Source organism: Boleophthalmus pectinirostris, unplaced genomic scaffold (assembly GCF_026225935.1).
Source record: "Boleophthalmus pectinirostris isolate CB_2022bp ecotype Guang Dong unplaced genomic scaffold, ASM2622593v1 HiC_scaffold_11, whole genome shotgun sequence".
Lineage (NCBI taxonomy): Eukaryota > Metazoa > Chordata > Actinopteri > Gobiiformes > Gobiidae > Boleophthalmus > Boleophthalmus pectinirostris.
The window spans coordinates 951441-970710 of record NW_026570994.1 but is presented as its reverse complement, the minus strand read 5'-3'; the positions used below and the strand labels follow the sequence as shown (position 1 = coordinate 970710).

The window sequence follows — 19270 nt, the reverse complement described above, 5'->3', positions numbered from 1 at the left end:
TAAATGCATTCGACACTAATGTGAGTCAGTATAGTCACATTTTCTTGTGTGTTTTTGTCATTTTTAAGCAGCTTTTCTGTATTTCACCTGAACAAATGTCAATTTGTGCCTCTCTTTACTGTTGTCGGGGATCAGATTGGTCAAAAATAGGAACACTTGGGAAATTTCTTGTATAAAACTGGGACAAATCACTGGTGTTGGTTAAATGTTCTGGGACAGGACAGAGGGCTCAACACTGTCCCAGGTAAATAGAGATGTCTGGTCACTCAATTCAGGAACAATTGTACTTGCCAAAGACACTCAGACCAGTACTAAAGCTTTTAACTAACAACTGATCAACAACAAAGGAATTAACATACCAGTATCAGAGCAGATGTGGGTAGTAACATTTTCATAGGAATGTCACTTTTCAGAGTAGTTTTCTAACAGCATACTTTTACTCCTACTTGAGAAACCTTTTTATGAAGTCTTATGTTGACAATATGAAATGATTTGAACATTTGTTGTTCTTGCACTGCTCCTTCAGACATGATTTAGTTTCTAATGTTTGTGTCCTTCATGAAAATACCAGAGTTGTGCATTACCTTTAAAATACATAAACAGATCAGTTGAGTTCAATAAGTTTATTAAATCATACACTCATGTATAAACCATAATCTGACAATATTCACTATAGCTCTTTAAAATGTGCACTGTGTACATTTCTGGAGGAGGGCCTGTCACCTGCTTGTCAGCATGGAGATTTGATTATTTTGCCTCGAGTATTCCAGTGTATGGCATTAAAAGGTCACATCTGTGGAGAAGTGACCTTGCTCACAAAGGAGTATGTTTTAAAACACCCATGATAAAAGGAAAGCATGTTAGAGAAGTTTAGTATCAAGCATGGAAACTCTTTATATAATGCAATAACATCTTCATGGACAGTGGCAGTGGACCCCTCACCGCAATAGTTCCACAGTGCACCTTTAACCATTAATATCAAATATCTGGATAAAACATTTCATCAAAAGTCTGTGGCACTGTTATGTGTTGATCAGGTCCATTTTGAGTGTCTGCTGTAGACTGGCGATGCTGGCGTCCAGAGCGGCCAGCCCGTCCCTGAACACAGCCTCGTCTCGCGTGTTGAAGCTGGAATCTGACTGGCTGCTCCAGTCGCTAATCACAGAGTCCACGTCGTGCTCGGGCCCCTGGTTCAGCCCCTGGTGCGAACCCGAAGGGCAGGGGAGCTGTGGCTGACAGCTCGACTGCAGTGACAGGAGGTACTGGGTGATGTGCTCTCTGGCGGGCCCTGGTGGAGACGCAGGCTGGTTGTCAGGCGTGGGGGTCATCGCATCGAAACTGTCGATTATTCTGGAAGAATAAGAATTATATATATATATATATATATATATATATATATATATATATATATATATTTATTTTATTAAAGGCACCTTTCTGGGCATTCAATAACACCGTACAAACAGCAATCAAGACGCATAATTAAAACAATCAAACATTACAGGACAGGTTCTAAAACATCAGGACATTTATGTTGGTAGGCTAGTTTAAATAAATGGGTTTTGAGTCTGGATATGAATGGTGGGAGTGAGTTCCAAAGCCGAGGAGCAGAGTGACTGACAGAATGCTGTGCCTCCCATGACGGCGAGGTGAACAGAGGGGACAGAGAGGAGGAGTGTGTCGTGGTATGGAGGAGATCATGGAGGTAGGTGGGGGCCAGATTATGAATTGATTTAAAGGTAAGTCACAGAATCTTGAATTGATTTGGGAAGAAAACGTGAAGCCAGTGGAGCTGCTGGAGGACTGGAGTGATGTGGTTGATGGAGGGACTGAAATGACTGTGTGCTGTCCAGAATGACACCAAGGCTAAATGTGAGATAGATCATTTTAATGCCATACTGTTGAACATCATTAGAACTTGAATAATGCATCTTTAAATCTTTAAATCTCCAGTACTTCCTTACCTCTGGAGAGTCTCGATCTCCTGCTGTTTCTGCTGTAGCATTGCCTCCAGTTTAAACTTGTCCTGTAGAGTTGCTCTCAGCCTTCCCCTGGTGCTCTCCAACTCTGTCCACACACAACCATGTTTAGATTTTACAGCACATTAAATGACACAGGCACAATCCTAATCAGTTTTCACATTTCACAGTATCCAGCGTGTTGAAGTGTCCCACCTGTTTTAAGGCTGACGCTCTCCTCCTCTCTGCTCTGTAACCTGCTCTCAGTCTCCTGGAGGCTTGTTCGCACTCGAGACAGCTCCTTCTCTGCCGCACTCAGCTCTCCCTGTAAACTCAGCACTGATCACAAGCATTAGATTAGTGACTATTTACAAAAAAAAGTACTCTGTTGTACTTTTATTAAAATCATACCTTGTGAGTTTAGGAGCTGCTGTGTTGCCTCTTGGTCCTGAAGTTGCTGGTTCAAAGATTTCACCTGTCTGGAGAGCACACAGAGGTGATGACAAGCTGATAGCTCAAGAAAATATATACAGGCAGATTTCTGATTCAACAAAAGTGAGCTGCTATTGAAAGCAAAGTCATTTCAGATAAGATATTCAAGGTCAGGTAGCTATAAAAATATTGGATAACATGGATAAAATGATTACTTTACACATCTTACGGTGCACTATGTAATTTTTTGGGTGGAGGTGGTCACTGATTGCTTGTCTCTGTGATGTTTTTGCTATGTAGTCCGGTTCATTATAGACTTTTGTGGGAATTTTTGGGGGATTTGCTAACCTATATATTTTTGGAAAGGTTATAGTATATGGAGTCAGAAAATCAATGTTTGCATTTGCCCACATGTCTTTATGGCGGCCATATTGGATTTTTTTTTTAAATGGCCGCCAAAAAACCCTTTTTGGAATATCTCAGCCTCTGAATAAGTTCAAATGTTGATTTTAACTGCTAAACCCACATTCAGGGTCAGGGAATCAAATGGTGCTAGTTACAAACCTGTAAGACCTACCCACATTAACCTTTAGATGAATAAGTGGGTCAAAAATGACCCAGTTTGGTTGTTTTCTTGCAATTTCACTGTAATATTCACATGTAATACTCCATGTTCCTGTTCCATGTTTTTTTTTTTTTTTTATCCTGCTGAAATACATCAACAATATGGGTAAAACTAATTATAAACATCACATGCAGCTGGTCAGATAACTCAAAGAGTTTAAAAGTAGCTAACATAAAATTTGGATGTTGGATGTAAACACACACATTTAGACACAATATGATTACACAACTTTTTATGAGACATTTTCTATAGATCATCATTATCATCATCACTTTCATACAACCATAGACTGTATATATGAGTGAACAGATCTAACGCTGTAGCCGCCCTGTGCCAAATAGGAAGTTCTCTTCCAGCTCCTTCTGACTCTGGCTCCAATGGACTTACATTAGGATCTTGTGGCTCCTCTCTCTGTACCTGCTGCAGTGAGCCTCAACATTTTGGTCTTAAAATGTTTGTGTTAACCCACGACACATGATCCTATTCATAATATAGAGTCTGGCTCCAGATTGGCTCCTGTAACTGTGAACATCACAAGCCTCATTTGAGTGTTACTGAACTCTGTGGGTCACACTCACTTAGTCCACTTCTTTTATACAGTCTATGCAACAACATGGCTTCGGAATCATCATCATTCTGGCACTGGCTGCTGCACTGACACATGTCGGTACAGGATAAACCTTTAGTTTCTGGTGTGCAGTTCTGCAGTCGCCTTTGTACTTGGCAGTGGTGAACCGTGGACCTGGACCCTGAGCCTTCATTAGGACCAACTGCTGCTATCATGACATCATTTATTTAAAGAAAACTAAATGAAGCAAATTGTGCATGCACTTATTGCATATATTTGCTTAATAAACATTAGCAACTGTTCAACAAGATGGATAGATGCACGGCTGTCCGGACTCCGAGCTCTGAGCTCCAGTTCTTCCATCGTCCAAATAGGGGTGTCCTGCTTGTTTTTTGACACTGTGGTCTCGCTTATATTTGCTATCACAGGGTATTCACAAGATGTTGTGGTATGTGTATGTGTATAATTATATATATATATATATATATATATATATATATATATATATATATATATATAATGTGTTTCTCACCTTCCACGGTGGTAGGTCTCTCTCTCACCCTCATTCAGCTCGGGTCCTCTACCAGAGGCCTGGGAGCTTGAGAGTTCTGCGCAGTATCTTTGCTGTTCCCAGTACTGCACTTTTCTGGACTGAGATGTCCATTGTTTTTCCCGGTATCTGTTGTAGCCACTCTTCCAGTTTGGGGGTTACAGCCCCGAGTGTCCGATCACCACAGGCACCACTGATGCCTTTACTTTCCAGGCTCTCTCCAGCTCTTCCTTGAGCCCCTGGTATTTCTCTAGCTTCTCGTGTTCCTTTTTCCTGATATTACCATCGCTTGGTATTGCGATGTCCACCACCACGGCTCTGCTCTGTTTCTTATCCACCACCACTATGTCTGGTTGGTTCGCCATCACCATTCTGTCAGTCTGTATCTGAAAGTCCCACAGGATCTTGGCTCGGTCATTCTCCACAACCTTTGGAGGCGTTTCCCACCTTGATCCTGGGGTTTCCAGCCCGAACTCTGCACAGATGTTTCTGTACACTATGCCCGCCACTTGGTTATGTCGCTCCATGTATGCTTTCCCTGCCAGCATCTTACACCCTGCAGTTATGTGCTGGACTGTCTCAGGAGCCTCTTTGCACAGTCTACACCGTGGGTCTTGTCTGGTGTGGTAGATCTGGGCCTCTATTGCTCGAGTGCCCAGGGCCTGCTCCTGAGCAGCCAGGATCAGTGCCTCTGTGCTGTCCTTCAGACCAGCCCTCTCAAGCCATTGGTAGGATTTCTTGATATCAGTCACTTCAGTTATGTTCCGGTGGTACGCCCCATGTAGGGGTTTGTCCTGCCATGATGGTCCCTCCAGCACCTCTTCCTCTGGACCCCACTGTCTGAAACATTCTCTGAGCACCTCATCTGTCGGGGCCTTGTCCTTGATGTACTCAAGAAGCTTGGATGTTTCATCCTGGACAGTGGTTCCCACACTCACTAGTCCTCGGCCCCCTTCCTTCCGGCCTGCGTACAGTCTCAGGGTGCTGGATTTGGGATGGAACCCTCCATGCATGGTCAGGAGCTTTCGTGTCTTAACATCTGTGGTCTGTATCTCCTCCTTTGGCCAGCTTACAATCCCTGCAGGGTATCTGATCACTGGCAGGGCGTAGCTGTTGATTGCCTGCACCTTGTTCTTGCCATTGAGCTGGCTTCTAAGGACTTGCCTCACTCTTTGCAGGTATTTGGCCGTAGCCGCTTTCCTTATTGCCTCTTCGAGGTTGCCATTTGCTTGTGGGATACCAAGGTACTTGTAACTGTCCTCAACGTCCGCTATTGTTCCCTCTGGGAGTGACACCCCCTCTGTGTAGACTACCTTCCCTCTCTTTGTCACCATCCTGCTACATTTCTCAAGCCCGAATGACATCCCAATGTCTGTACTGTAGATCCTTGTGGTGTGGATCAGTGAGTCGATGTCTCGCTCACTCTTAGCGTACAGCTTGATGTCATCCATGTAGAGGAGGTGACTGATGGTGGCCCCGTTTCTGAGTCGGTATCCATAGCCAGTGCGGTCGATTATTTGGCTGAGAGGGTTCAGGCCTATGCAGAACAGTAGTGGGGACAGTGAGTCTCCTTGGTATATACCACATTTGATGGACACATGTGCAAGTGGCTTCCCCTTGGCTTCAAGGGTGGTTTTCCACAACCGCATCGAGTTCGCAATGAACGCCCTTAGAGTCCTGTTGATATTGTACAGCTTCAAGCACTCAGTGATCCAGGTGTGTGGCATTGAGTCATAGGATTTCTTGTAATCAATCCAGGCAGTGCACAGGTTGGTCTTACGGGTTCTGCAGTCACGGGCGACTGTTCGGTCAACCAGGAGTTGGTGTTTGGCTCCCCTGGTGTTTTTGCCAATACCCTTCTGTGCTGCGCTCATGTATTGATTCATGTGCCCACTTATCTTAGCCGCAATGATGCCTGACATGAGCTTCCATGTTGTGGAGAGACAGGTTATTGGCCGATAGTTGGATGGGACTGCACCCTTTGAGGGATCCTTTAGGATCAGGATCGTACGCCCTTGGGTTAACCATTCAGGGTGAGTCCCATCCCTTAGCAGCTGGTTCATCTGTGCTGCCAGGCGCTCGTGGAGGGCAGTGAGCTTCTTTAGCCAGTATGCATGGATCATGTCAGGGCCCGGTGCGGTCCAGTTTTTCATACCTGAGACTCTTCCCTGGATGTCTGCCACTGTGATGGTGACTGGATTCTGTTCAGGGAGGTTGCTGTGGTCTTCTCTCAGATCCACCAGCCACTGTGCATCAGTGTTATGTGATGCCTCCCTTTCCCATATGCCTTTCCAGTACCTCTCAGTCTCCAGCCTTGGTGGGTCTGCTCTGGTGTTATTACCCTGCCACTGAGCGTACACTTTCGCCGGTTGTGTTGCGAACAGCCGGTTATTCGTCTGGCCTCCTTATCTCGTGTGTACCTCTTTAGGCGGCTGGCCAAGGCTTGGAGCCTTTGTTTGGCAGTTTCGAGTGCTTCAGGTATGGGCAACTGGTTGTACCTCTTGGGCACTTGCTTTTTTTTTTTCATTGCACCTTTCTGGGCCTCTGACAGTTGGCTCACTTCTCTCCGCACCTCCTTGATTTTAGCCTCTAACCGTCTTTGCCATGGTGGGTATTGTATCGCATGGCTCCCATGGTTGCTCTTATAGCCCAACACATCTAGGATCACTGTTGCTGAAGTGTATATCAGCTCATTGGTTTCAGTGATTGTTGTGGTAGGGATCGCTCTCAGTGCTGCATTCACATCGTCTAGGAGACTTTCAGATGGTACTTCACTTAGCCTCTGTAACTGGCATCGGGGTTGCCTTGTGTTCATTCGGGCCATGATCTTATCTTTCAGGTCAGTCGCTGCCTCACTCAGCGTGATACTTATTGGGGTTTCATACCCAATCTCTGGTTGGGGAGTTGGTGTCAACTCCCCTCTGACCTGGCACACTGGTTCCCCCTTGCCGTGGCATTTGTGTTGTACCTCATCAATCTCTAGTTGTGATAGCAGTTGCCGTTTGTGGATGTTGGAACACTGAGCTACTAGTTGTTTGGCCGTTAGCTTGGACTGTGGGTATCGTAATAACCATTTCTCCCACATCCTGTTCATGTAACCCCTCTGCCTAGGGTTACTGTATGTATATATATATATATATATATATATATGTGGACTGGTTGGGCAAACTCCCATGAACCCTCGAGCTCCAGATGGAGAGTGTAGAGCTGGTCCAGTGTTCCACGACCGGGATGAAAACCACGGTCGGATTCTCCTCTCCTCAGCCTCCCCGGTCTGTGCCAGGGACAGAAGTGTGACTCCCCTGTAGTTGGAGCACACCCTCCAGTCCCCCTTCTTATGCAGAGGGACCAACACCCCGGTCTGCCAGTCCAGAGGTACTGTCCCCGACCGCCACACGATGTTGAAGAGGCATGTCAGCCAAGACCCACAACATCCAGAGACTTAAGGTACTCAGGATGGATCTCATCCAGCCACGGGCTTTATATTATGAATAGGATTTTTTTGATGGACAAAATAGCAAAAAAAAAAAAAAAATCAGGATCATGTAGAGCGGGTTCATACAAACCTTTGTAAGACCAAAATATCAAGGCTCACTGCAGCAGGTACAGAGAGAGGAGCCACAAGATCCTAATGTAAGTCCATTGGAGCTAGAGTCAGAAGGAGCCGGAAGAGCCTCCTGGAGAACTTCCTATTTGGCACACGGCAGCTCCAGCGTTAGATCTGTCTACTCGTAGATACAGTCTATGGTTGTATGAAAGTGATGATGATAATGATGATCTATAGAAAATGTCTCATAAAAAGTTGTGTAATCATATTGTGTCTAAATGTGTGTGTTTACATCCAACATCCAAATTTTATGTTAGCTACTTTTAAACTCTTTGAGTTATCTGACCAGCTGCATGTGATGTTTATAATTTGTTTTACCCATATTGTTGATGTATTTCAGCAGGATAAAAAAAAAACATGTTTTTGGAGGAACATGGAGTATTACATGTGAATATTACAGTGAAAATGCAAGAAAACAACCAAACCGGGTCATTTTTGACCCACTTATTCATGTAAGGGTTAATGTGGGTAGGTCTTACAGCTTTGTAACTAGCACCATTTGATTCCCTGACCCTGAAAATGTGGGTTTAGCAGTTAAAATCAACATTTGAACTTATTCACAGGCTGAGATATTCCAAAAAGGGTTTTTTGGCGGCCATTTTTTAAAAATCCAATATGGCCGCCATAAAGACATGTGGGCAAATGCAAACATTGATTTTCTGACTCCATATACTATAACCTTTCCAAAAATATATAGGTTAGCAAATCCCCAAAAACTTCCCACTAAGGTCAAAAAATGACAATAAGGAACCGGACTAATGCTTGGACAGTGTTGGGGAGTAACAGATTACATGTACTGGAGTTACATAATCAGAGTGCAAATTATGAGTAACTGTATTCAGTTACAGTTACTGTTTCCATGTGTGGTAACTGAATTACAGTTACTTTGTTGAAATAAATGGATTACATGGCAGTATTTTCCTGTTTTCACATTTTGGGCTATTCCCTTTTTTTTTCCCCTCTGTAATTTCACTCATTACCGGACACTAAACCCAGGTCTAAACCAGGTCTAAACCCAGGTCTAAACCAGGTCTAAACCCAGGTCTAAACCCAGGTCTAAACCCAGGTCTAAACCCAGGTCTAAACCAGGACTAAACCAGGACTAAACCAGGACTAAACCAGGTCTAAACCCAGGTCTAAACCCAGGTCTAACCCAGATCTAAACCCAGGTCTAAACCAGGATTTAACAGGACTAAACCATGCCATGCGGACCATGTCTCCTCCTCTTCTATCAATAATATTTTTAATTTGGTTTATTTTCTTTTAGCAAACAAAACATCTAATGTGAAGATTTCCGAGTCTTTGTTTCTCTACAGCAAATCAAGTAATCCAAAGTATTCAGATTACGTTACTCACCTTAAGTAATTTAATGGATTCCGTTACAAACTACATTTTGGGGTATGTAATCTGTAATCTGTAGGGGAATACATTTTAAAAGTAACCTTCCTGTGCCTGGAATATTCCACAGTATGGCATTATTAATTTCTATAGAGATGGAATCAAGCAAAGATTCCAGGTCAGACTTGTAGAAAGACTTGTAGTAAGAATGCATCAACACACATTTAATTAAATAGATGCAAGATAAATACGTTTAATGCCGCAAAGAGACAAGCACTTAGCAGACCGTTCACCAGAAAAGTTCCATAGCGCACCTTTACACTAGATTGTTAGTATTATGAGACATGCTATGGTGTTACCTCTCTAGCTGGACCTGTGTACTATCAGTCTGGCCCTTGTTGGTACTTGGGTCTTGGTTCTGACTTGTACTGGGGTCCTGGTTTTTGATGTTTTCGGAGCTGAGCGCAGAGGACACAGTCTGCTCCAGCAAATGCAAATATGTCTGAGCAGAGTCTCCTACAAAAGACGGCACAATTTCAAAAGAGAGTATGTGAAAATATATACACATGCTTAGTTTTATTTACCATGAAATACATCTAATAATGATGAGACTAAAGCAGGGGTCTCCAAGCTCCTCTGGTGAGCTACATTTATAAAACGAAAATGCCAGAGAGCTATTCATTTTAGCGGATGCAAAAAATTGAGAAAGTAGAAAAGCTATGGCAAATTTTAAGGCAGGGTACACTATTAAACATAAACCATTTCCATTTCCATTTCTTGGTGGGTTTCAGATGACATCACAGCATTCTATAGGCCAATAATATTTAATACAGATGGGGGGCAACTAAAGTAAATACACTTAAAATGGAGGTTTTTCTTGTAATATTGCAAGTTAATGGGTTTAATCACCAATAGAAAAGATTACTTTATGATTTGTGAACAAGCATTTTTGAAATTTCATGACAAAGTACAGTGTTATTCATAGGGAAATCTGTTCCTTGCCCCCATCTGAGAGTATGACAGCATCACATTCTTAAATCTGAAAACCACCAATTTGATTTTAGTTATGAAGCACAATATATATAATTCAGAAATCCTTTGGCAAGTTACTTGAAAGAGGGTGGAGAGCTACTGGTAGCTCCCGAGCTCTAGGTTGGAGACAACTGGGCTAAGGTATGGAGAATGTGTACTGTATTCTGACCATTTTCAAGAACAGATTGTGCTGTATAGTGGCTTAGCAGGAACATACAGTGTAGTCTCCAGATTTTAGAACTTACACTTTCGTTTTTGGCACTCACTCACACTTCAGAGCACTATCACAACATGATCAGCGTGTATCCCACTAATGAAACTACTATATCATATCAGGTTTGTCAAGCTGCTGTATACGGTTTTGTGAGAACTGCCAACAGAAACTTGCAGCTAACTGTAAAGAGGGTTTGAATAGGGCCTGGAGAGAAAGCTAAATTACTGAAACATGCATGGATGACATTTAAAACCTCTTCAGGCATGTTTTTGATAAGGGAACATTATAACATGGTAGAAGGTCCCAAAACGTCCATTTTGCATATTACCTCCATCTTTAATGTTTGCCTACGGTGTTCCATAACTGAGACTTGTACACCCTGGGCAGTGGTTATCTAATGGTCTATTCAAATATCTTTTATTTGCAAGTCATACTCGCCACTATTTTTGTTCTGAAACCTAAATTCTTACCATGTCCAACCATCAGCGTTTTCAGTTCTCCCAGCAGACACTTCACTCTTGTCATTTTGCCCTCCTCCCCCTCCCCTACCCCCACTGGCCCCCAGTCCCTCTCTGGAACACAGTCCAGCCCGGTGTGGGTCTCAGCGGGGGGCACAGGTGAGCGCAGAGGCTGGGGCTTTGCTGTTTTGGACGGCGTCTTAAGCAGGTTGGCTTTCCTCATTGGGGGGTGGAGCTTGACGCCACTGTGGGGAGGGGCAGGGCTGTGCTGGGGTGTGGTCAGGACAGGTTTGTTTGTGGATTTCCGGCGGATCACCTGTGCGCTCCGAGGGTTTGGAACTGAAAAGAAGAAGTAACAGAATCAGTTCCACAGATCGCCATTATTTGACATTGTGCTCTTTCCTATACTATTTATATTTTTTAAATCAAGTTCACATCAGGTTGTGTTTCCTCTAGGCACTCCAGTTTCCCCTATGAACTCAAAATATGCACTGTGCATAAAATCCTAAAGTAATCCTGACCAAGCCTAGCTCAAGATCTGGAGATGGGTCCCACTTATCCTGACAGGCTGTCCCAGTGGAACTGAAAGATGGGTCAAATGCAGAGGACACATTTGGTTACAGGGATAATAAAGTGTAGTGTACCTCTGTTTTTTTGTTTTTGCTTTTTTAATTTTACTGCAACTTTATTTATAACTCACTTCAAAAACAACACAGGTTGACCAAAGCGCTACAGAACATAATTTAATAAAAAACAATAAAACTACATATGAATAACAACAAAATCTAATCTAAAAATCTAAAAAAAAACAACAATCTAATATCTCAAACTGTGTCAAAGGCCAAAGTGAACAAGTAATTTTTAAGAAGAGATTTAAAAACAGGGACAGAAACCAGGGTTACCACTCTTTTTCACTGACAAAATTTCAAAACTTTTCCATGACCAAAACTTTTTCATGACCCAAAGTGAATTTTCAATGACTTTATGGCACCTACATTTGTAGAATTGATCAGACTTTTAGGGCTAAATATGAAATGTTAATCCTTTCCACTTACCTTATGGTTTGGGATTATAGTTTTTGAACATTCAAAATCCTGTCAGTGCATTTATTGTCGTCTCTTTTAAACAAAAGGCGCAGACGTTCAGAAATAACAATAGCCTAATGCGAACTTAACAGAATTATGGAGTTGCGTGAAAGAGATACTAAAATTTCATGACTTTTCCAGGCCTAGAAAATGACATTTTAAATTTCCATGGCTTTTCCAGGATTTCCATGACCATTTCCATGACCGACCCTGAGAAGAGGCTTGTCTAATGTGCAAAGCTCATTCCATAGTTTTGGTGACGCCACTGCAAAGGCTCCGATCCTCTGAGCTTCGAGCTGCTTTTTGGCACACTCAGGAGGAGCTGGTCAGCCGACCTGAGAGACGGTGCAGGAGTGTAAGGATGGAGGAGTTCAGAGAGGTACAGCGGGGCAGCACAATTTAACCAGTAAAGTTACTATTCTATTTTCTGTGGACAAGACAGCAGCACAGATCAGACAATACATCAACACATATTTAGAGAACTACAAGAATGTTGACTGAAAGGGGTTACAAACTATAAATCTCATTTCCAAGCCATTTAGGAACCAGCTGTTTTACTTTCCAGTTTTTTTGTAAACTATTCCATTTTAAAATAGAGAGTTGAATCTACTCTGTTTAGCTGACAACAATTATAGAGTAAATGTAATGGTCCACATGTTCTATATATTAACTTTCAACTGGGGCGATCTGCAGTACCCCAGCTCACCAAAACACATATAAACTGTTGGTGTTATTCTGACCTGACTTGGAAAGCGACCTCCTAATGGCCTTCTTCCCAGCGGGAGTGTGAGGTCGAATTTTGAGCACTGCATCCTTCACTGATCTGTCCTGCTTTTGTACCACATCTATGACATAACACAACCAGGTTAAGACAAGAGATCTACACATGTAAACAAGTTCATGAAGGTTCATTATTAAAAACCTTGATTGTCACATTGGAGGATGTCACTGAGGAGAGCAGCACATCGGTCCAGACCTTTGTGGAGGGTGGCCACCTTAAGAATCAACAATAGATGGAATTATATAAATAATGGAATTATATCAAATATTTGAATTAGTTTAAATAAAATAATAAAGGTGTAAAGTCGTGCACCTGGTCTTCTGAGTCAGTGGAGTACAGGGAGTAAGCAGGTTCTACTCTGGATTTAGGAGATCCTCTGAAAGAAGTAAGCACATTATGCAAACAAACGTCACAGAAAGTTAGGCTAAGCAATTTAACATGTGGACGTTCCAGAAAATATCTAAACACTGACTGACTGTGTGGGTTTAGGTTTCAGAATAGTTTTAATGGATGTTGTTTTACCTGCTCCGTGCTGCTTGTACCTTGCTAGCTCCCGTTAGCCTGCCCGAAGTCACCTTCTTTACACAACAGAGGAGGATCAGCACATAGTATGATACAGTCTATGGTTCAGCAGGCGAATGGACGTCTTTTAATCAGGGTCAGAGCTGTGCTTAAATATTAAATATCACTTACCTTACTTCTGACGGAGGCTCTGGGAGCAAACATGGCGCCGCTGAACAGACACGAAGCTAAAACATTCTTTTTTTCACTGGTTTGGGGACTAAAGCCTCGGGACGCTGCAAGAGTCACTATTAGGAGTTTTCTGACAGAACAGTTACATGCTTCTCCACACGGCTGATATAAACAGACACACAACAGGAGCGATTCAAAACAGGAACCAGATTTACAACTGACCAATTATCACAAGCTCTGAGCAAAGAGCCGCCCAACACCGGAAACTCTCACGTTTATTTCAAGTCAGCTGATTCAAAAAAAAAAAAAAAAAAAAAAAGTACTTTATATATTTATACATCTTAATCTGTGGCTAATTTATCTCTACAGAATAGTAATATTTAAAGAATAAAAAGACAGTTTGCTTTCAACTTTGTTGATTTATTTTTTCGCATCTCAAAACAGAAATACTTCACATTAGATGTCATGCTTTTGTTTTTCAAAACATGCATAATGCACTATAAAATTTAAAGCACAAAGCAAACTAAAATAAACTTCCCAAATAGTTTTCAATATTAAGGCCTGTAGAAAAACATCCTTCAAACTGAACAGGATGATAGTGCTTATTTTAAACAAAACAGCAATAAAACATGACACAAGAGTCTTTAGCCCCAGTCCTCCTCCTCTGCATCGCACTGTGCAGAGGGCTGACTCTTGCTGTCGTTCTGGAAGGATGTGCTCTGGGGACGAACCTTCCTTGAGTCGATAGCTCCGAAGCCCCTCATAGAGGGTCCCGCAGAGTCCGGTCCACTGAAAGCATTCTCCTCTAACCAGGAGGGGACTGTCTGCTGGGCCTGTGAGCACAACACACCATGACACATGACCTAAGAGCAAGAATGACCACTGAAGAGTATTTAGAGCAGTGCAGACCTTAGACAGGATAGAGATGAGGGAGCGGGCCATCTGACCATCATTATCTGGGTCAAAGAAGGACACTGCTCGGCCAATGTTCCCACAACGGCCTGTCCTCCCGATGCGGTGCACATACTCGTCTATGTTATTGGGCAGGTCAAAGTTGATCACATGCTGCACATCTGGGATGTCTAGACCTCGAGCAGCCACTGAGGTGGCCACCAGGACAGGACACTTCCCTGAGCGGAAGTCTGACAGAGCTCGCTCTCGCTCACGTTGCTCCCGATCTCTGCAAGTACAAACATGGCAGCAAAATTGAGTGATCACCATATATAAGATTAAGAGTGAACACCGCTCTACTCACCCATGAATACTAGTGGTGGGGATCTTCTCCTGGCACAAAAAGGCAGCAATGAAATCTGCTTGTCTCTTTGTCTCTACAAAGACCAGAGTGCGTTCGGTTCCTAAAATCAGAAGAAAATTTAAAAAAATAATAATAATAATAAAAAAATCACGTTCAAATAATGATTATGATACAATGTGAAAAAATCTGCCCAATACCTGTCACTTTAAGAAACTCTAGAAGTTTCTGCCTCTTCAAAAGCTTTGTGACCTCAACTAACTCCTGCTGTACATCAGTACAGGCTCCACCCACAATTCCCACAGCAAGAAACAGGTAGTCTTTTCTGAGGAAGTCCGCTGCCAGCCTAAAGACAAAATGTCAGAGTTTCTCAGAGTGCACATACAAGAGTGTTTGTGTTCATACTTTTGGATATCGTCTGGGAATGTGGCGCTGAACATCAAGGTCTGCCTGTCCTCTTTAGCAGGCATTCCCGGGGAGCCCACAAGGCGGCGCATGTCCGGCTCAAAGCCCATGTCCAACATTCGGTCAGCCTCATCCAATACAAAGTACCGTATTTTTGTCAGGCCAACCTGGAAAACCACATCTGCTTAGAACAACTGTCTCTATGATTATTCTAAAACAGCCGTCACTCTGTAGAACAGTTACCTTTCCCCTGTTGATCATGTCCAACAGTCTTCCTGGTGTTCCACACAGAACATTACATCCTCTGCAAAGGTCTCTGACCTGGTATCCAGTATTTACTCCTCCGTATACGACAACAGGGCGAACACAGGTTCTGAAGGGCAAGAACAAGTACATTTGCTTAACAGTTTTACATAACAATCATCCTGTTTTAATTCTAAAAGTAAATGAGAACTATACCCATAGGCAAACTTCCTCGCCTCAAGGTAGATCTGGTTGATGAGCTCTCTGGTGGGAGCCACTATAATGACCTCGGGCTCCTGTAGCTCACTGAACTGACTGGCTGCTACTCCGTTAGCCATGAGCTGCTGGAGGATGGGTAGCAGGAACGCTGCCTGGACACAACAGTAATTCCACACCAATACCAGATTATATACTATGGCTCTAAGAAGCACTCACCGTTTTCCCAGAGCCAGTCTGGGCACAGGCCATCAGGTCTCTGCCTGCTGCGATGATGGGGATGCCATGTTTCTGAACAGGGGTGGGCTTCACATAACCCGATTTAGCCACATTCCTCTTCAAAGACTCACACAGCCCAGCCTCTTCAAAACTCTGAACACATTTACAACATTAAGAAGATTTCAGTCATCACTGAGCTAGCGTAGGTTACAGTGACATCAACTCACCATGAGTGCCTGAGGGGGGTTGTCCCCACTAACTTCAACCATGATCTCATCATATTTGTCAAAGTTGATTCCAGACTCATAATGAGAGAAAATCGTGTCTTCATCCTCAGGGAGGCTGGGAGGAATATACATAACCCTCGGCTCTGCAACAAAATTATTCTTAACATTTTTACTAGCAAATATTTTAAACCAGTTTTTAACGGCTCACTTTCTCCGTCGCCTGCCCCATCCTTCTTGTCACTTCCTGCAGAGAAAGTTTGTACAAGTTTACTCCAAATTATGTCAAACTAAACCAAACATTTTGCATACCTTGTAATGAAAAGGTTTCTTCGTCACATCCTCTGTATCCTGAAAAGCACCATTTTAGTATGATAAAAAGTACATTAAATACTATATGCATATATATATTAAATAACTTGCCGCCACCAAATCCACCACGACCACCTCGGTCACCAACTTCAAAACAGACATTTAAAAATTATGTGAACCGTTGCAAGTAGAGTTTTGACTGTGAAGAAGACTACCTGAGCCAAAGTCTCCACGGGCTCCTCTGCCCCCTCGTCCTCCTCTTCCACCGCCTCTGAAGCCTGTTCACAAAGACCTTTAGAACACCTAACCCAGGTGCTAATAATGATATACTGCAGGTGCTCATTTTTACCATTTTCAGAACCACCGTCATAGTCATCTGAAGAAAAAAAGAATGTCAATATAAATATGAAGTTGTAATGTAAATGTGGTACTTAAATACTAATTACCATTAAAATCTCTGTTGCCTGACTTGCCAAATCCACGACCTCGACCTGCTCCAAGAAAAAAATACTTGTACATATAAGGAAGATCAACAGATGTAAACAGGACTTTGAAATTTATCATTTAAAAATGATGTTGTCACCTCTGCCTCCTCTTCCCCGAAATCCTCCACTGTCGTCACCACCACCACTTATGTTCCAGCCACCATCCTCTGACAGAAAGAAAAAAAATACAAAAAACTAGGGAATTATTGAAATTATTAAAAACTTACCATCAGTATTTCCATTCTCATCTCCATCTGCAAATTAAAGCACCATTAGCAAACCAATTCTATACAGTCCAGGGCAATTTACAACTTTTATTACAAGATATTGATTTACACATTACCATTAAATGATTTGAAGCCTCCCCTCCTTCCACCTCCACGTCCTCTGCCCCCTCTGCCTACAACAGCAATGCCCTCAGGGAAGAATGCACTGCACAATTACAACAGGTATTAAATTACAGCATATACTTACCTCTTCCAAACTCTCCTTCATTGTTATTGTTCCAGAAATCTTTTTTAGAGTCTAAAAAAATGAAAAACTCTTTAATCTTTTGCTCAAATAAATCTATAAAGAAATCAAATTGTTGCACTACCATTTGGTTGACTCGCAAAGAAGGATGTGCTGGAAGTTGTGGTTGTCTGGGGAAAAAATAACAAAATGAACAATACATCTTGCACCTGTTGCCTTTTAAGTAGACCAGATTTTCAAGCTCACCCCTTGCCATTCCTCGCTCATGATTGCGCCTAAAACAGCAAGCAAATGAAATAAAAATAAAAAAATAAATACATTGATATATTTTTTTATTTGATGATTATGTGTATGATTAGTAATGTAATATAATTGCATTTCTGTATCTTTGGTTAGTGACAAAACATAATGCAATTTATCATTTATGAACTATCCAAATAATTAAAAGAAATAATAGTTTAAAGATACAGACAAATGGAATGCACTTATATTTATGAATTACGGTTTGGTAGCGACGAAATGTGCAACCGTGAACAACAAAAGGAGTTGTGCGTTTAGATATTTGGATAGCTGGACCACGTGTAGTTGGCATAGCATTTTCGCCGACTATCAATCTCAAAGATGATGACGAATTAATGAGGAACAGAGTCATTTACAAGTTTGTACCAAGACCCCTAAGAATTTAAGCATGTTTCTCTTTTTATAAAGACAAAAGTTGGCAGCGGCTAGTCTTTTCAGCTAAATAGCATTAACTAGCACAAGGTGGCTAATGGCGCTAAGACACGTGAGCGGACTTTGCATCGAATTTGGATAGGATACTAATAAAATACACACAGATTTTCATGTAAATTATACAAAAGTCACATAATTCCAACAATAAATACTTACATGTGGACAAGATTGCCTTTGGGAGTTTTTGTGTTGTAGGATGTTTCGCTGCAGCCGCTGCCTCAGAGACAGAAGTTACTCAAAGATGCACGGTCAAGTCAGTGCGCCACTACGACGACCGCTGCGCACAGTCTTGTCCAATCACAGACCAAAACATTATGATTGGCGTATCTCTCGACCAATCATATCGCGTATTATACTTACCAGAGCGGAAAGTAGTAAATCCAGGATAAATTGAGTTTTTAAAAAAAAATTTTTATTATCCTGCAAACAGTGTTGGGAAGGTTACTTTTAAAATGTATTCCCCTACAGATTACAAATTACATATCCCAAAATGTAGTTTGTAACGTAATCCATTAAATTACTTAAAGTGAGTAACGTAATCTGAATACTTTGGATTACTTGATATTGTCATGTTTTTTAAAACTACATGAAAGTACCAACCACATCCTGAAAATTCTTGTCTGTCCTCTCCAAATTGTCTGTTGAGCCCAAGTCTCCACGAACAGATTTTGTTTACTGTAGAGAAGCAAAGACGAGGAAATCATAACATAAGATATTTTGTCTGATAAAAGACAAGAAAAAGCCCTGTCTTTCCTTAACCAGATTAAAAATATTATTGATAGAGAAATGTCCACCCATATTGTTTATTTAAAAAATAATAATAACTTTCAGTACAAACATAAAGGTGCCAGCCCAGTAAAAATCAGTAATATTGGATGTTTTTTACTCAAAATGAGGCAGAATCAGGTTATTAACAACAACGACTATTAACAACCTCGTCCACTGTGTGACTGACACCACCAGCGTTAACAAGACGTTCACTTGGCTCTTGTTCTGTTTGGGTTTCCGGCAATCAGTGGAATTACCGAAATAAAATAATTTTTAAAAATATGATATAGCTCAAAATGTGAAAACAGGAAAATACCACCATGTAATCCATTTATTTCAACAAAGTAACTGTAATCCAATTACCACTCATTGAAACAGTAACTGTAACTGAATACAGTTACTCATAATTTGTACTCTGATTACATAATGCAGGTACATGTAATCAGTTACTCCCCAACACTGCCTGCAAATATAATATAAATATAATATTAGGTAAATATAATTAGAGACAGAGATATAAATATAGATAGATAGATAGATAGATAGATAGATAGATAGATAGATAGATAGATAGATATTATGTTTATTTATTTCGGACAGTA

At 41.8% G+C, this 19270-nt stretch overlaps 2 protein-coding genes across 5 annotated transcripts; both read right to left on the bottom strand.

Moving 5' to 3' along the window:
• Positions 1–632: 632 nt before the first annotated feature.
• Positions 633–13566, bottom strand: ccdc14 (coiled-coil domain containing 14). 2 transcript variants are annotated; one of them, XM_055165804.1, is made up of 11 exons: positions 13342–13566; positions 13171–13223; positions 12961–13024; positions 12790–12862; positions 12608–12712; positions 10795–11121; positions 9438–9594; positions 2370–2437; positions 2175–2297; positions 1965–2067; positions 633–1350 (listed from the first exon to the last, which is right to left on the bottom strand). In XM_055165804.1, the coding sequence occupies exons 1-11, from the start codon at positions 13372–13374 to the stop codon at positions 1023–1025; spliced, it is 1434 nt and encodes a 477-aa protein (XP_055021779.1). In that variant the 5' UTR covers positions 13375–13566; the 3' UTR covers positions 633–1022. The 2 variants fall into 2 exon arrangements, with proteins under 2 accessions (XP_055021779.1, XP_020797513.2); XM_020941854.2 differs by having other exon boundaries at positions 634–1350; positions 13171–13226.
• A 242-nt stretch (positions 13567–13808) lies between these two features.
• On the bottom strand, positions 13809–18254 carry ddx4 (DEAD (Asp-Glu-Ala-Asp) box polypeptide 4). Of its 3 annotated transcripts, XM_055164593.1 has the most exons (22): positions 18057–18252; positions 17415–17443; positions 17293–17338; positions 17172–17222; positions 17041–17097; positions 16925–16951; positions 16796–16864; positions 16659–16703; positions 16562–16588; positions 16428–16490; positions 16324–16359; positions 16213–16251; positions 16112–16147; positions 15904–16046; positions 15677–15829; positions 15458–15612; positions 15242–15371; positions 14999–15165; positions 14794–14939; positions 14597–14696; positions 14251–14521; positions 13811–14174 (listed from the first exon to the last, which is right to left on the bottom strand). In XM_055164593.1, exons 2-22 carry the CDS (start codon positions 17433–17435, stop codon positions 13986–13988), a joined length of 1971 nt encoding a protein of 656 aa, XP_055020568.1. In that variant the 5' UTR covers positions 17436–17443; positions 18057–18252; the 3' UTR covers positions 13811–13985. The 3 variants fall into 3 exon arrangements, with proteins under 3 accessions (XP_055020579.1, XP_055020590.1, XP_055020568.1); XM_055164604.1 differs by lacking the exon at positions 16324–16359 and having other exon boundaries at positions 13809–14174; positions 18057–18254; XM_055164615.1 differs by lacking the exons at positions 16925–16951; positions 17041–17097 and having other exon boundaries at positions 13810–14174; positions 18057–18254.
• Positions 18255–19270: the final 1016 nt, after the last annotated feature.

Coding starts and splice junctions, on each gene's coding strand:
- ccdc14 (XM_020941854.2), bottom strand. CDS start 13,374: ATGTTTGCTCCCAGAGCCTCCGTCAGAAGTAAG. Junction 12,863..12,960: donor CCACTGACTCAGAAGACCAG/GTGCACGACTTT, acceptor TTGATTCTTAAG/GTGGCCACCCTCCACAAAGG. Junction 2,438..9,437: donor ACACAGGTCCAGCTAGAGAG/GTAACACCATAG, acceptor TGTGCTCTCCAG/ACAGGTGAAATCTTTGAACC.
- ddx4 (XM_055164593.1), bottom strand. CDS start 17,435: ATGAGCGAGGAATGGCAAGGG. Junction 16,148..16,212: donor AGAAACCTTTTCATTACAAG/GTATGCAAAATG, acceptor CTTTCTCTGCAG/GAAGTGACAAGAAGGATGGG. Junction 16,047..16,111: donor TGGGGCAGGCGACGGAGAAA/GTGAGCCGTTAA, acceptor ATTTTGTTGCAG/AGCCGAGGGTTATGTATATT.